Source organism: Opisthocomus hoazin, chromosome 4 (assembly GCF_030867145.1).
Source record: "Opisthocomus hoazin isolate bOpiHoa1 chromosome 4, bOpiHoa1.hap1, whole genome shotgun sequence".
Classification (NCBI taxonomy): domain Eukaryota; kingdom Metazoa; phylum Chordata; class Aves; order Opisthocomiformes; family Opisthocomidae; genus Opisthocomus; species Opisthocomus hoazin.
The window spans coordinates 59,019,023-59,036,072 of NC_134417.1; the positions used below are offsets into that span (position 1 = coordinate 59,019,023).

At 46.2% G+C, this 17,050-nt stretch overlaps 1 protein-coding gene across 1 annotated transcript in view; it reads left to right on the forward strand.

Moving 5' to 3' along the window:
• The window catches only part of RAPGEF5 (Rap guanine nucleotide exchange factor 5), a 166,050-nt gene that overhangs the window by 98,044 nt on the left and 50,956 nt on the right, over window positions 1-17,050 (forward strand). The window contains exons 10-11 of the mRNA XM_075419178.1: window positions 832-932; window positions 1,222-1,310. Of these exons, the coding sequence (XP_075275293.1) occupies window positions 832-932; window positions 1,222-1,310 (190 nt within the window). The remainder of the gene's footprint in view (window positions 1-831; window positions 933-1,221; window positions 1,311-17,050) is intronic.

Here is a 17,050-nt window from a genome sequence, read left to right on the forward strand (position 1 = left end):
ATTGAAACAGCTGCCTCTTCTGTGTCGCTCACCCTCCGGTGACCAAACCCGCCAGGAGGATCTCACAGGGGGCCAGGGGGATCTCACAGCAGGCCGCGAGCAGCTCTTGGGCGGCCGTGGCGTTTCAATGCGCCCTGCTCAGTCAGCAGCAAGCCCCCGTCTCCTGCGCTGCACAGTCAGCTGGCTTTAGCTGCTCGGTGGCTGCGGGCTGCGTGTGCAGAAATGGATGATTGCTCAGCTCCCTTCCATTTAGGGGAGCCAAGAGGGAGAAATCGCAGTGTCCAAATGGCAGCTTAGCCAAGATTCACACACAGGGCAGTCACCGGGCTTAACTTTCTGCGGGGGTGTCTGTTTCCCAAGTTAAAAAGTTGTTGAAAAGGAGGGAGGCTTGTACGCAGGGTGTTTTAAGAGATGCTCAGAGGCATAGGCTGCAGCCCGTCCCCCTGGGTTTATTGCCTTTGGTGAAGTACCGGCGAGCAGCTTCCCAGAAGGTCTACTCTGCCCGTGTATCACTGGGGTGCTCGGGAGCTGCTCGCTCACCGCTCGCCTGTCCCCGGCTGGAAATTAAACCAGCCGTCACCTCGGGGACACGGAAACCTGCGTCCCCCCCATCTCCCGCGAATTAACACGCCGCGCATGATGCCGGGAGCCGCTCACGCAGGGGAGCCCGCTGCTCCTCTCCGCCCCGCAGCGCACAGAGCCCCGCTCTCGGCTCGGAGCTCCGGCGGCGAGCCCCGCGGGGGCCGGGCCGGCGGCGGGGCAGCTCCGCGGGCGGGCGGCGGGCACTGACCGCGCTCTCTCTGTCCTTCTCTCCCCCCCCCCGCACGGAAGGCGGACGATGGAGGCGGCGAGCGGGCGCGGGAGGAGGCCGGCGCGGCGCTGGTGCTGCGGAAGGTGTGGTCACGCAGCCCGGCCCCCGAGAGGCGCGGGAGGTAAGGCTTCCGCGGCTCCGGGAGCGCGGCGCGGCGGCGGCGGCAGCGGGCGGCCCCCGGCAGGGCGATGGCCCCCGGCGGGCGCGCCTAGGGGGGAGCCGGGCGCCATGGGGAGCGGCCGGGTGCGGGTGCCCGAGGCGCTGGCGGGTCGCGGCGGGGAGCGGCCGCTGCCCACCTTCGACGTGCCTTACTTCAAGTACATCGACGAGGAGGACGAGGAGGACGAGTGGAGCAGCCGCTCGCAGTCCTCCACCGAGGATGACTCCGGGGACTCTCTGCTTTCCGACAGATACGTGGTGGTGTCGGGGACGCCGGAGAAGATTTTGGAGCATCTCCTCAGCGACCTGCACCTGGAAGCCGCCCAGGACAAAGAGACGGGTAAGGAGCGAGCCCGGCGGGGAGGCGGCGGCGGCGGCCAGGGTAGCCGGTCCGGGGCGGGGCTGGGGGGGTCCCTCCCGGGCACCCCCGGCTGCCAGCCTGGCGTTGGGCCCGGGGAGGAGACCGCGGCGTGCGGCAGCCCGGGGGGTGGCACCGCGGGGCGCCCGGCCCGGGGGCGGGAATGCCGGCGGTCGGCGGGGCCCCTCGGGGGCTGCGCACGCTTCGCAGCGACCGGAGCCTTCGTGGTCCTCGGCTCCCGCCGCTGCCCGGGCGGAGGGTGCCGGTCCTCGCAGCCCGCAGCCGTGCGGTTACATCGGTCGGAATACCCGCTGTGCGGTTCTCCCTCCGGGCCGACCACCCGTTTTGCCACCACCCCGCCGCTTTGGCGCATCTTGCGCTTCCTAAGCGCGGCTGATACGTTTCCTCGTAACCCAGGGCGCGGGGCACCGCCTGATGCTGTACTTGAGTGTCTTCGACCAGAGACTGTCATTTGCTCCAGCCTAGAGCAATTATTATATTGATCGGGCTGCTTGACATGCAGTTTAATTTTCAGCCGGGTCCCTTGGCTGTGTGCGCAGCTTGCTGTCCCCAGGAGCTCCCGGGGCAGTTTGTCAGCAGTGCCCGCACCCTGCGGTTCGTAGATAGTTTTGTTGCAAGGGGCCGGGCTGGCGGGACGTGCGGAGGTCCCAAGTACTGGAAGGGCTGAGGAAGGCAGCTGGCTGGAAATGGAGCTGTGCCTTTGGTCGCTCCCCGTAGGGTTAAAACGCGTACTCCTGCTGCCTGCATATATCTCTCCCTACAAATGAGATTACTGAGAATAAACACACTTTAATCCTTTTAAGTGACTGGAAATATAAATAACATCTGCGATTCCCAGAGGACTATCAGGATTGGGTTCTCAAAACAAGTCATTAGTTTAATGTGGGACAATAGGCATATTCCTAGTGCTGATGTGTGAATGCCCCGAAGAAACATAGAGAGTGGCTGCTGGTGATATTATTATGGTATTCCTAGCGCTGCTTTTGTCTGCCTGGATATTAATATTTAGTGCAGAGAGTGGCTGTGATTGTTTTCCTTGCACAGATGCCCTCGGACTAGTTCTGAGTGTAATTTACTTGAGCCAGCTCTTAGGCGGTGCAGTGAGGGTCCTTCCTTGGTTCTTTAAGGCCAAATGTTGGATCCAGAATAAGTTTCCCCATTAATGTTTGTCATATGCAGACTAAGGGACATTAGCTGCCCGTCTTTATAGTCAGCTTCATAAGCTCACGGTCTTTCTGGAAAACAATGAGATTTTCACTAACATTATGCATTGTATTTTAGTGTTTGTAAATACAAAGCACTCCTTACATAAAGCATGAGATGCTGTATACGTCCTCACGTGTACTACCTTTTCTTTCTTTTCTTGTTACTCTCTGTCCCTTCCATCTCCGGGAGGCTGTTCATAGTCTGTTCTTTTTGTTATAAAGAGGGGCTGGTAAACAGCCCTCAAAGCAAATGCTAAAGCACTACTTGCCTGGTTGTTATAGCAGATGGTTATGTATTTAAAGGTTGATTGGCTTCCCCTCACCTCTTCTGCCTTATCCTAACTCCTTTTAGAAAGAAACAATTAGCTCTGTCCTGCAGCCAGGGTTAACTGGATCCCAGGGGCAGAACAAAGTAGCTGTGACTTCAGGTTTTTGCCATCACAAAGAAGTGTGCTAAACCTTGCCCAGAGGCCGTCCACTTCCTCAAGGGTATTTCATCACAATTGTGTTTTCTTCTGACTTTATTAATCTGGTAATGTAGAACTTCATCAAAATAAAAGACTTTGGGAGTTCTGTTTCCCAATGTTTTAGGTGGCGGATGCCCCGTCATGCTTTTTATCAGTCTATTTTCCAGACACAGTGGCGTTTGGTATGAGGAAGTGTACATATTTACATCTTTGTGTGTGCACCTGAAGGCATCCTTCTGCTGTTTGTGTGCTTGGATTTGCTGTTCTTTGTATTTTTTTGTAGTTCCAGTCTGGGCCATCTCAGAGGATGGTTGAGTTGCAGAGTCCCACAGGCTTGTGTTTTAGCAGGCATAGCTTTGCGGAACATAAAAGGACAATGTTGTTGTACCCAGCTGCTGCTCCTGCTGTCAGTTTGCCAGTTCCAGGATGACTTCCTTCGCCTCCTGCTTTCCCTGTAGCCCTCAACCCTGTTTGCTTATTTGTGTCTGTAAAGAACATGAGAAAGAGCTGTTCTTCCATACGCTGGTGTGCAGGGGGCTGTTGTTCTGTTTGACCCTTTGCACTGCTTCCCAAGGAGGGATGCTCTGCATGTTTTCATTCCCATCCTTTGTATAACAAATCATAACTACAACCCTCTGTGGTCATTCAAAAAAAATCCACTACCTCCTGGGGTTAGCGTGGTCACGGAGCACTGCTTTTTCTAAACAGTGACATGTCTGAATGATGCGCCATGTATTGCTCCCAGCCATGTTCTATTTTCTAGCCCAAGTCAGCAGGTACTGCTTGCAGCAGGGAGAGCAAAAGGAAGCTTTGGGGCTGGTGTGAAATAAATTTGACTGGGGTCCAGCCCAGGCCTCAAGGCTCCCTTCATCTGCTGCTAAACGTGCAGCAAGATACCGTAAGCATTCTGCTGTGGCATCCTCTACTATAAAGAATAGGTGGGGATACCTTCTCTTACCCAACCTGAAGAAGAGTCGCAGTGTCTGTGATGTGGCTGAACACTGTAAAAGCAACTGAGGACACTAAAGGGGACACTGTAATGTGCACAGCAAGACTATCCTGTTGCTCGGATGACATCTGTAGGCAAGGAGGTCTTGAAAGCCTGAGGTCTGCAAGACTCTTCAAGCTTAGCTACTTCGTTTAATGGCAGTGGGGTTTTTTGTGATGACTAAGTCAGAGAGTATATGTGAGTTCTTGTGGCATCATCTTAAATCGGAGCTTGCCAGTAACAAAGTCTTTCCAGCCTTTCACCTCAAAGGGAGAAAGGTTTCATCTCACTGATATACTGTAACCTGTAATGTACCAACCCCCAAGAAGACTCTTCTTGTTTCCTACCATGACATGGCTGGAAACTTTAAATTTCTGTAATGAAAAACTTTTCTGAGTCACTTCTAATGTTGTTGGAATCGCTGGGGGATGTCTGCTGAGTGTGTACTTTAGAGGGCAATTTGAAGTTTTAAGAGTTGAACAGAGTGAGACACTTCAAATGTGTCAATATCCAGGCAAAAAATGCAAGATTTACCTCCTAGGCTTATCCTCATCAAGGATGGGGATTTAAACAGGTAATCTCCGAGAGGCCAAATCTTGGCGTCTTGGGAGCTCTAATCCCTTCCCACTGACTACAACATTTCTTTCAAAATTGTTGTCCTCTGCTGCAAAAGCTTTTGTTTCTTGGACACTAGCAGTATTCCGTTCTCTGGATATTATCCTGATCTAGTCTTTGGAGAATCCTCTGACTGGTTTCTATTCAAACATAGCATCTTGCCTCACAGTGATTACATTCAACATTTGACACCCTCTGGAATGACACAGTGAGCATCACATCCACTACTACATCTCCAGGTCTGCCTGGATCTCTCAGACCATTTCAGACCACTGGGCCGCCTCTCAGACAGCTTAAGCAGAACATTATCTCCCTCATCACATCTGATGACACTACCTGTATTTTACCTGACTAACGTGGGATTCATTTTAAGGAATGAGTAGGGAGAAAAGGGATTTGTTTGTGAAGGTCTTTGAGGGCAAGAAGCAGTGGGAAATAGAGATCTGGAGAAAGGATGTAAATGAGGAATGGTACGACTGGGCCAATATGTGATGGTGCTGGTCTTAACTGATGTATCTTTTTAATGAACTGAGTGAAAGAGGCTGTGGCAAGGAGGAGGCATGATACTTTTGTTAGACAGGCTATCACAGAAGTAGGATGGCTCATGCTGAAAAAGGTTTCATGGGACAGAAAAAGAAGATGAGTCCTCATGATGTCACTAAAATTGATGCAGAAAGGTGTAGATATGGTCTGGATGTCTTGGGAATAGGAAAAGAAAGGAATAATGACTTTTGTACCATGCTGTGTCACCTTATCTGGGACTGTGAATGGTCCTTGGATTAATGAGAGCTCTCCCCGGTCATGCAGAAGTAGTTTTATCTTTGGGATCATAGCATAGCATCTAGGTGGGGCCCTCAAACCATGCCTGTTTGTCCTAGAAGTGCTGTGTAGTAAGAGTTCCTTTTGTTTAATCCATTCTGTTTCTACACTTGCATCAATGATGCTGCTTTGATGTTGGGTAATGGAACCCTCTGAGAAACTGTGTGTGACCTTTGAGAAGAATGGTACTGTCTTGCATGAGCTGATTGTAGTCAGCTGCTGAATGATGTTGCAAAAAAGGAATACAGCTCTGTGTTTTCTAGGTGGTGTCTTTCATTTAATAATCCAAGAAAAAAATGTCTGATTGCTTTTTGATATTTTTTTATTTGTTTGTTTCTTGCTATGAAGGATGCTGTTAGGACTCTTGCTTAGTGTGCTTTATTACTGATAAGTAAAAGGTGTTAAAAAACATATTCCTCTGACTGCCACACAATGAACATGTTTATGTGATGCATCTGGACTGATTTCAAGCAGAATAAATACTAGCCCATCGTTTTGTGATCCTATCTTCCAGCTTTTAGGATGTCGAGAATGAATGTCCGATAGCCCTTCCTCTTACCTGTCCTTTACAATGTTGTCTGTCATCATTTTGAGGAATTTTGTAAACTTTCCCCCAAAGTCTTAGGAAAACTTAGTGAAATGAGTGGGCTAAACACATATTACTGCCATGCCAATAGAAGAGGAATGAGTTTAGCAGAGTTGATGTGCATGGAGCAATATCAGTGTAAGAATAGCTGAAAAGCTGAAATAATCATTTATCTCAGTGTTCAGTGTGAGAGAACCTGGGGAGGTTCTCATACAGGACCATTGCTTTAAGCAGTATTAGTCTAAGTTGTCTCCAATGGGAGTGTCAGTAGAAATAGGTTTAGAATAAATCAATAAAATGAATAGTAACAAATCATCAGGATCAGATGGTACTCCCCAAAGACTTCTGAAGGAACTCAGATATGACATTGCTGAACTCCTAACAGTGGTGTGTAATCTAACACATAAATCAGCTTCAGTGGCAGAGGAAGGTGGGAAATGTGATGCCAATTAAAAGAAATGGTTCTATTTGGGGAACACCTAAGCAATAAGGTTGTCATTTTGTCAATACATTATTCCAGCATAAGCTGGTGCTGTAGTCAAAAGAAGGAGCTCAGCCTTCCCCAGCCGCTCGCTCCTGCTGCTACACTGGTCACTCTGGGCATCTCCAGGCTGTCGTGCGATTCTATAGCAGAACCAAGCAGGGAGCTGGTCCTGGTTAATACTAACCAAGGAAATACTGAATTATTAGTTGTAAGATGGATCAGTTTCCTGACCTACTTTGTCAGTGGCACAAAATTTGCCCCTGACCCAGGGAGAGAGTGGCTGGGAGCAGGAGACGCCCAGGTGAGGCCAGCAGGAGAGAAGGACTGGTGCCTTCAGCAGCTGAACTTGCTTGCTGGAGTTTGATTAGATGCAAAACTGCAGCGTAAAGTTATGATTTTGTGCTAGGAAATCTGTGGCAGTACAGGACCTAATAAATGCTTATAAATATCTCAAGGATGGGTGTCAGGAGGATGGGGCCGGACTCTTTTCAGTGGTGCCCAGCAACAGGACAAGGGGCAATGGGCACAAACTGAAGCACAGGAAGTTCTGTCTGAACATGAGGGAGAACTTCTTCCCTCTGAGGGTGACGGAGCACTGGAACAGGCTGCCCAGGGAGGCTGTGGAGTCTCCTTCTCTGGAGATATTCAAGACCCACCTGGACAAGGTCCTGTGCAGCCTGCTGTAGGTGACCCTGCTTCGGCAGGGGGGTTGGACTAGATGACCCACAGAGGTCCCTTCCAACCCCGAACATACTGTGATACAGTAAAAATAGAAGGAAGAAATGCGGAAATACAGTACTGAGGGAAGGGAAATGTTTTTTTTTTGCAGAGATAAATCAGATATTGTATATCCTGTAGAGGTGTTAAAGATTTGAAGGAATATTAGAGTACATATAGTCTGGTCTGCCTGTATCTTATATTTGTATTGCCAGAATGCTTTTGGTAAAGTCTCTCACCAAAAATCCTTAAAGAAATGTAGAGATCCTTTTGATAAGGAAGAATATGCTTTTCAGGGCTGATGATGACTTAAAAAGAGAAAATGAAAGGTTAGAGTAAATTGTCAGTGTTTAAAATGGGGAGAAGTCGCCACTGAAGACTGGGTGCCACCGAGTGTAGGATGAAAACTGAAGTAACAGAATGTGCTGAGAAGATTAAATGATAGAGGATCTTACGATAAATGAAGCCATGGTTTCACCTTTGGCGGCCACGCAACATTTGGTTCTTGAACACCCTATTATTCCCGCCTTCAGCTGCCTGTTTGAGCTGTCGTATTGTCCTGTTGTCATACTGACAAACTTTGCTTAGGTGTCTCTGCAAGGTGAGTTAGATCAGGAAGCTGATTCAACTCAGAAATAGCCTCATGAAAGTAGGAAGAATGGGGCAGTGTAGGACTGGGGAAATGAGCTGGGCCCCCTCAAACCAGCCCTGTGGCTGGAGGAAGATGAAAGGAATAAAAATCTGTGTGACTGCGTGATAAAATTGCAGATGAGATCCAAGTTTGAAAAATGCAAAGTAATGCATTTTCCAGTATGGAGAAAAGGAAATCCTTATTATACATATTCAGTGGAGGAGCTGAATTGGCTAATACCATGCTGAAAATAGGTCTTTGGAGATAGTGTGGCTAGGTCTTAAAAATTTTTCATCAGCATTGATCAATGGGGCAAACAGTATTTGGGACAATTAGGAAAGGAGGCAAGCAAGAACTATAGTCATACTATTGTATAACTGTGTAAGATGGTACGTATTCCTTCTCTTCAGCCCGGAAAGGTTGTAAATGAACTAGAAATAAGCTTGAAAAGGGGAACAAGGGTGATTAGAAGTATGGATTAAATACATCTGAGAATGAATAGTCTAGATCTGGTCAGCATAGAAGAGCAGTTTCTGTAAAGGAGGCATATGGTGCAGTCTATGAGACCATGAATTGTGTGAGGAAGGTGAGTGTGGAAGGATTATACATTGTTTCTCATAATGCGGGAAGTGTTTTGTAACACGGTGAGATTATTGGGTTTATAACTAATCAAGAGACATGGTTTTTTTTAAATGATGCACAGCTAAACTCTGAAACTTATTGTTGTGAGGATTTTGTGGAAGCCAAAGACTAGAAGGGTTTAAAAACAAATTAGGCAAAATCCTGGCAAAAACTCCGTCACTGCAATGATGTCGATACAACTTCCGATTTGGAAAGTCTACATTGCCAGTTGCTGAAAGCTAGGAGGGTGTATCAGAGCAAGATAACTCTGTATCTGTCCTTTTCTTAGTTTTTTCCTTCCCTTGGGCATCCTCTGTTGGCCCCTGTCAAGGACCTGGTTCTATTTTACGGGGATTTTTGATCTGACCCAGTACATTGCCAGCACGTTGCAGTTTGGAAGCAATTAATCAGAATCTAAGGTTATAGTAAGGTACTAGTTCCTTCAGTTGGACAACTGAACAAGTTGTCAGTTCCGTTTGCAGCAGAGAGCGAGCAGTTTTCTGCTGAATGGCTTTGCAAATGGTGTGGTGGGGCCTGGAGCTGGGACAAGAGAGACAGGAGCCCTGGGGTAGCACAAAGTTGGGACCAAGGCTGCCGGCAGTGACACTGGCTTCTGCTCACATGGGAAGATCTGACATCCTCCAGTTGTCCTCCTGTTCGTTGCCATCTAGCCCCTTCTCTGATGTACATTGTTTGACTTTGTGCCAAGTAGATCTAAGCGTCTTAGGAAATTTTTTCCCCCCCTTTGGTAGGATTATTTTCTGTCACATTAGTGAGCTGAATCAGGTTGCAGAAGCAGTGCCGTGTCTGGGAGTCACTACAGACAGCCTGTCACACGCTGCGGTGCCTACGCTAATAGGAAATGCTAGAGAGGGGAATATGTCAAAGATGCTGTCTCCTGGCAGGAGCTCAGACAGTTATTTCTGGGAAACGAGGATTCGGAGCCTGAAAAAGGTTTGGTTTTTTTTTGTACTCGGGCTCTAAAGCTTGTTTAGGGCAAACTTTTGGAAAGGAGGAGTCCTGGGATGCTACTCCTGGATTGTTTCACCGTTATATGCAATGAGTGGGAAACTAGAGGCAGCATGGGGAATGGTGAACATCCTTAGTGATCAGGACTCTGTCCTCGTGATCAGGACTCTCTTGATAGATACTGGTGGTATTTTTTCAGTTCATCACAACAAGTAGTTTTCATGGGGTAAGCACACCTAGCATAGTGGACCTTTTCAAGGAGGGAAAGGAATCGAGGTAGCCACTAGACAAACACATGGTTTCAGGGTGCCCAGGAGCACCTAGGCACCTTTTGGCACCTAAATACATTTTTTTTTTCTACCCTGTGCAAGAATAACTTGGGATGACAGTTGAGTCCCAAGTGGTTCATGTATTTTGTGTTTGAGTCAAATTTACAGAAGAAAAAGCTACCCACTATGTATGATTAGTCAATGATATCGTCTTCTTAGTTCCTCAGTCTTTGCTCTGTAATTCTATGATTCCTTATAGCTAGTTGTCACCTTTTGCTATGTAAGACAGTGAGAAGGAGCCATCATAAAAGCCTAGTGTGAAACTATTTATTATGAAGGTGCGCACAGTAGACAATACGAGGGATTTTGATGATCTTAGTACTTTAAGCAGAAAGGAATTGGGAAGTGCATGTCTAGCAGGAGAACTTCTTTAGGAGTGAAGATCAATAATTTTCTTTTGACAGTGAAAAAGGCTTTTCTTTTTTTTAAATTGTAAAAGGCAGAATATGTTAATTTGTTGCACTGCAAAATAGACTTGGGTGATGTAAACATTTTGTTGAGGTACCTGCAAGATAAGTTGTTTTGACACTGGGAATTTGGTAAGGCTTCTGGAAAGCCCACGTAACCCGAAAGAGTTTTCATCAGTTATTTGTAAAGTCGCTTTCATCCTAATGACATTGGAAGACTAGGTGATATGAATTATCGAAACAATGGAGTGTTTCGAATATATGACAGGATATATGGTCGTATATATATCTCTAACAGATGCATTAAGTAACTGAGATTATAAAGAGACAGGTTTGTATATTTGAGAAATACTTCTGTAGAACTTTTTTCAGAACGTTACTGTTGATAATTGCTGGTTGTCTGGTAGTGTTAAGGCAAGAAGGGTGTATCGAAGGGATAAAAAATACTTGCAAGGTTTTATTTTATAAAAATGCTTGTATTTTAGTGATAAAAAGAGTAGTAGAGGTTGCCTCTTGGTTTCTGCCTTTTGTCCGAATCCTTTTCTAATCACTTGAGTGTAACTGGTCAGTGTCAAATCTAGCAGAAATGACTGGTGTTCCCAGGTCAGAAGGCTGGGACTGAGGGCCATAAAGGCTAAGAGGAAAACTGAGTCACTGCACAGTGGTGATGCCAAAGAGATCTCTCTTGACAAGGGAGATGTTGTCTTAGAAGGACGTCAACAACTTCGGTTGATTCTCCACCTGGATTAAACACTACACTGGAGGTTGTGTCAGTTCCACAGCTGCAGGTCTGGAGACAAAGCAGGCCAGATCCCTTCTGTTGCAACCAATGTCCTACTGATTCTGTAGGCCGTGAGAACATCAGAGGCAAAGGAAGTCAACGTCAGCTTAGCAAAGGCATAGCCAAATTCTGAAATAAGTCAAAACTATGGTAGCTCTTACTGACTTCTGTCTACTGGAGATCAATTCCCCTACAGCAGTGGTGGGATCAAACCATGAAATGTGAAATGTATGAAGAGAGAGGACAGCCCCTGCTGTGAAGGTGACGCAACTTTCTAAGTACTCTCAGGCTCCAGATACAGCTTTGCCTTCAGGTTTTCCCAGAGTGTGGCTCTTTGAAGCTGATTAATTACAAAACCTGTACAGTTATCTCAAAGCTGCTGTTTCTCCTAGAGGAAAAGTGAGGCATGATTTGGAAGAGAGAAGCACAAAAGGAATAGCAACAGATGGTGTGTGGGTTGGCAGGTCAGCTAACTGTGAGAGTAGGAACTGGAAATGAAAACCGAAATATCAGTGTTGCTGCTTCTTATGAAGTGTCCGCACGTCCTGTTCCTTCTTCTGGAGACAAAGACCGTGCAGTTCTTCAGGAACCCAACCCATGGGGCCCTTCAGCACAGGTGTTCCATCTTTCCTGGGTATTTACTCATCCTCACCACTTAGAGTTGTTCTCCTTCTTAAGGCTTTTTACTATCAAACCCTGACCTGCAGACTACTGAACAACTGGACACTGTCTTCAGTACTCTCTTTTTGTGTTCTTCTTCCACAACACAGAGATTCACCGCCTGCGGACAGAAGTAGGGGTGTTTGTCCATTAATGAATCGTGCATTGCTATTAGCACTTAATGAGATGGCTGTTAAGTCAGAAGCTCGTTCTCAGAATAGAGCAAAGCACTCCTTCCCAAGAGCTGACTCTCTGTAATGTTATAAAACTCAGACACGGTGCTCTGAAATTCAGATTTTTTTTGGAGGGAAGCTTTCGCAGGATAGGGCAGTTTTTATGTGAGAATGCTGAAAACATAAAACTGTATCTTGACATGCTTGCTGCATCTTTGAGTCCAGGAATACAGTTCACTCACTGTCTTCAGGGTTTGAATTCCAGTGTTTCCAGTGCTCAAAGTTTCTATAATACAATGATTTTTTTGTGAGATTAACATTTTTTGAGGAATACAAAGAGAGTGTTCATTCCCTGCCCACAGGGTGGAAGGATGGATTCACTGAAGAACCTGTGCTTTGAGGTTGTGTATGAAGAATCTGAAAGAAATCTGTTATTCAAAGCTGCTTTTTTCCCCTTGTGAACTAAATTTACTCTCATGCTGTTAATTCCTCCTGCCCCCGCAATCCTTCTTAACATGCTCTGAGTTCAAACGGTTTCATGGTATTATGGAAGTAGGAGCCTCGGTCTTTTTGTGAGCGGGAGCGGGGCTGGTTGTGGCTATAGCAAAACTACGGTTATCTTTACTAAGCTCCCTGTCGTGCTGCCTGTTACTACCGTTAGGTGATACTTGTTGTATAGTGTGCTGATGCTGTCGTTTTATTTCCCATCTTACTATTTTCTGTAAATCCCTGTGCTCAGAGGACACCCAGGGAAATTAAGAACAAAGAACCACAACCCAAGACCTATTTGTGAACTATTAATTGGAATAGATATCTGCCTGTTTCCTGGCACATAGTGCCTGATGACGCTTTCTGCGGGCTCTTAAGAGCTCCCATAATAGCCGCCAAGCCTGAGCTGCATCACAGCACCAAACGCATCTGCTTGCTGTGTAGTTGAATAAATGCAGTTGCTTGAGAAGGCACCAGTTTGCCAAAGCCACAGTCAGGCTAACACGCTCCGGGTTATGAAGTGCAGCAGAGCTCGGCTCTGCCTTGCTCTAATGTTGGCTGCTACCTTCTTTATCAGGCCCAACAAAAACAGGGGAAAGAGCAGCAGTGGCAGCAGCTGCTGAAGGCCAGATGCGCTGTGTGATGGATGAGGCCGGTGGGGGATTCTGCCATACCTTATGTTATCTTGCTGGGTTTTGGTTTTAGTGGGCAAGTCAGGAGATCGGTGGTGGGATGTAGGAATAGATAGTTGTAGTAGGAATACTTTTGTGAGAGCGGAGGTACCTGTCTAAAAAGGAGATAGTGGAGCAGAATGTGCTTGGCATGAATTCAGCAGCTTTGTGCATTAACTGCAGTTGGTAAGCTCATAATTCAGGCTTTAAATTGCTGTTACTTTTTTAGAAGGAAAGGCTTGATCCAGTTTGCTATCAGTTGGTGTATGTAACGCCTTTTAGGAGACTCTATGCGGTTGGCATTGGAGACAATCCTTTTTTTTTTTAAAGTCAATTTAGATCCTTTCAGAGATTGAAGTAGGAGTAGAATTACACCACTTTGACAGCCAAAGGTTTCTCGTGAGATGTCAGTTACCCTCAAGGAGTATAGCTGGTTCTGGCAGAAAAAGCTTTTCGGAATAGCATCAGTTACGGCAATAAAGTAAATTGCTTGTCCCGTCGTTTAGACAAGGTGAAAAATACCAATGTGAGTTGTAGCTGTGGCAGCAGCTCACGTCGTCATCTCCTGAGCCAGGCTGAGATCATGAGATGACCTTGTCTCAGTTCACAAATGCTTGTGTGATCCTTCCAAAACCAAATCAGTACTCTTTCTCTGAAGTGAAAATGTGATGGCTTGTTTTCAAGGACACTGAGTGCAAAAAAAATTCTGGGGTGGGAGGATGGGGAAAATAGATTAATGTAAATAAAGTGGCAGCGTTGATGAATCTAATTTTGATGGCAGCTAATAATAAAAAAACTTAGGCTTTCTTGTGACAGCATTTGGGATGAATTGGGATTTTATTCCTTTGCTTGAACTTGAGTTTTGATGGAGATATAAATTGCCAGAATCAGGGAGGTAATCATGGAGAAAACATGCTGTCTGACCTGGGACTGCTAGAGGCCTTTATACCTCACCTTCTATTGCTTTTCAATTTCTTTCCATTTTTTTCTGCACCCTGCATCCCCCTTCTGCCATTATCCCTCCTCCTCCTCCTGCGCACAAGGCTCTACCAATTCCCCAAGCAGCCTTTCTTTAACCCTCCCCACCCCCATTTCTTAGGATTTAGGGCTGGTTGGCCTCCCTCTAGGAACCACTGCAGCTAAAAACAGAAAGCCAGCTACTGGTTTTGTTCTTTGCCAGTGGTGGATTCAGAGCTCCGGCATCAATACAATAATGAAACCATTGTTGGGTGTCGTTCCCCGCCCCGATAGGAGCCTTGTCTGTGGGATTTTGTTTGTTGTTACTGTTAGTAGATCATGGGGGGTGCACAGCCACAAGCTGGAAGCAAACAAACAACAGCGAAAAACAACCACAAACAAATAGCATTTGTCAGATCCCTGTTGTCAAGGGGTTTTCATTCGAAGTCTTAAAGCAGCAGTGAGGGTGCAGCATTGCCCCAAAGCATGGAAACCACCAGTAGCAGGCAAGTGCAATTTGCTTATTAAGGTGACTACAGCTTCTCGTCTGACTGTTGCATTGCTGTCTGTAGAGATAACTCTGTAACGGGCAAGTGGAAAATTTCCATCCTGGATTGTGCCGGCAGGCAGTCGCAACAACTGGATGATTTAGAAATTCAGCAGACACGCATGCACCCCTCCGTGTCCCAGCCACTGAAACACCTCCTCACCTCTGCCTCCAGCTGTGCGGGCACAAGCAAAGAAGCTGCACAGGGGCGACTCGGTAATTCTTAGGATGGGCAAACAGACGCAGACCTCTGGCCTGCCCGAGCCCAGCCTGGCTGCGAGGAAGCAGCCCTGGCCGTTCTGCAGGCTCCTTGCTGTCCTCTCCCCCTTCCCTGGCCCAGAGAAGGAATGTCCTCCCCAGCAGGGCCTGGGGAGCAAAGGGACGCTGTCTTCTCCCTCCTTGGTCTCCTTCTGGCCAAGCCCCAAAGCACACACATGCAGATCTTGGGATGTGGGTCCTCAGTTGGGAAACCTGGGCATGTTGGGCACGCCAAGTCTAAACCTGTAGGCAGGGGAGGGTCTCTGCCAGCTGAAGCTGGGCTTCTCTCATGTGTTCCCCAGACCTTCAGTACTCTCCCAAATATTTCTTTTCTATTGCAAAGCAGCAAGAAAGCATTTTTCTGAGGTCTATCCTGGTGCGGTGTCACTGGGTTAGGGCAAATTTTGTTATGGTCTCCAGTGTGATGGCCCCTTTCTCTAGGTGAAAGTTTTGCAACATCTTATGGGTTGCTTGTGTAAATATTTTGAACAGTTTTTTTTTTTTCTTTGATGTGTGCATACAGATTCTGCTAGTGTTAATGTGAATCTGATCTCCCTGCTGGGTGAGGGTTTTGACGTGGAGATGGGCCGTAGGGCGTTTGATTTAACGTCTCAGTTGAAAGTATTGGAAATTTGTTCAGGGAATCAAGATTAGTAAATTGCAATTTGGGAAGTTACAACTATGTTCTTGATTACAAAGAATGATAAGTCTTTAATAACAATTTTCTAAAAGTGGCTGAAAAGCATGAAAATGTCATCAGCTTTGCAAGAAACTGCTGTATTGGGTTTTCTGGACAAATGGAGAGCATTCAGATCCTCCTAGAGGGTATGGTCATGGAAGTCTGGGATGAGGGATTTTACAGCAAAGGGCAGGAGCTGTTGCCCAAAGTGCTGCTATGCATAGTGTTAGCCAGAGTGCCAGCTCCTCTTCTGAACCCCTGTGGCTTAGGGGAGTCCTGGGTAAGAATCAGGACAGAGAGACCAGTAAAGTCTGTTATTAGACCGTATACAAGCTCCGTTGAGGTCAATGTTTGTCAGGATTTTGTGTTTCCTGCTGCAGAGGATGACCGCTCTGTATGATCAAGCACCAAACTGAACAAAAAGAGACAGCTTTTTGTATTTATCTTAAATAATTAGATGTTGTTAATAGTTTTTGGATACTCTCATTTCAAATGGGAACTGAATGCACCGCTGCCCCTGCTAATCTGTGAATCCAGATATTCACAGCGTTTGGCTTGACTATTCATGATTTATTTACTTTTTAAAATTCAGACATAGGCATGTGTGTGATGATTTATTCCTTCTTGTAATTGCATACAGTGATTAAATGAGCTTGCATATTGTACTTCATTGTGCTTCTGGGATGTGGGCTGCTGTGTCTTTAAAGCAGCAGCTCCTAATGGAATTTATTCCAGCTCCCATATATTTACTGTAATCGGTGATGTGTTTCTAAAAACTGATTTGTAAAATTGATTTTAAATATATGGTCTTATATAGGAAGTATTTACCTAGCTGAAGAGTGGTACGTAATCCTCAGAGTCTTCCTTTAAGATGCTTTGCTACCTTCTCTAACAGGCACTCTTTAGTAAAAATAAATACGTGCTCACTGTTTTGTAATCTGAAAGAAGCTATAGGTAGTGTTACACCCAGCAGGAGTGTCTACTGGGCTGCAGCCATGGACAAGTGATTGCAGCCTGAGACTGTCATCACGTAATTGATGATTTTCCATAGACTAGCCGGGGATGATATAGAAAGGATACTGCTTCTTGGTAAGAAAAAAAATTAAAAATGCTATTTTATAATTGGCCTTAATGACTATCTGAATAAGCAAAGCAGTTTAATGAGAAGAAACTTATTTGCAGGAACAAATGCAGAAAGGTAACGTGTTACCATTTTACATGTAAACAGGCATTCAGAAGCCGCTGTGTCTGTGACTTCTACTATGCAAACACAAAGTAAGAGACAATGCTCTGCCCTGGGAATTTATAGGGTCCGCTAAGAGAAGGTGCAGCAGAGAGATGGGAACAACAGTGACAGGAAGCCTTGTTAGAGAAACTGGGGATGGACACAGTTTGCAGAATTCTAAATAAGGAGGATATCTCAGTGATGCTGGTAGTACCAGTGTTTGAGATTGTATCGTTTAATCAAAAAACCCCAGTCTCACCAGCGGCAGCTTGAGGTGCTATCACTAAATCTCCTTTGCGTGAGTTATTTTATGTCTGCAAAAGTAGCCGTGCTTAATGGCAGCCTTTACTTTAGTGAGACAATAATTTGTCTCTCTTCTACAGATGCACTCACTCCCATTACTTACAGGAACATAGTGTCTTT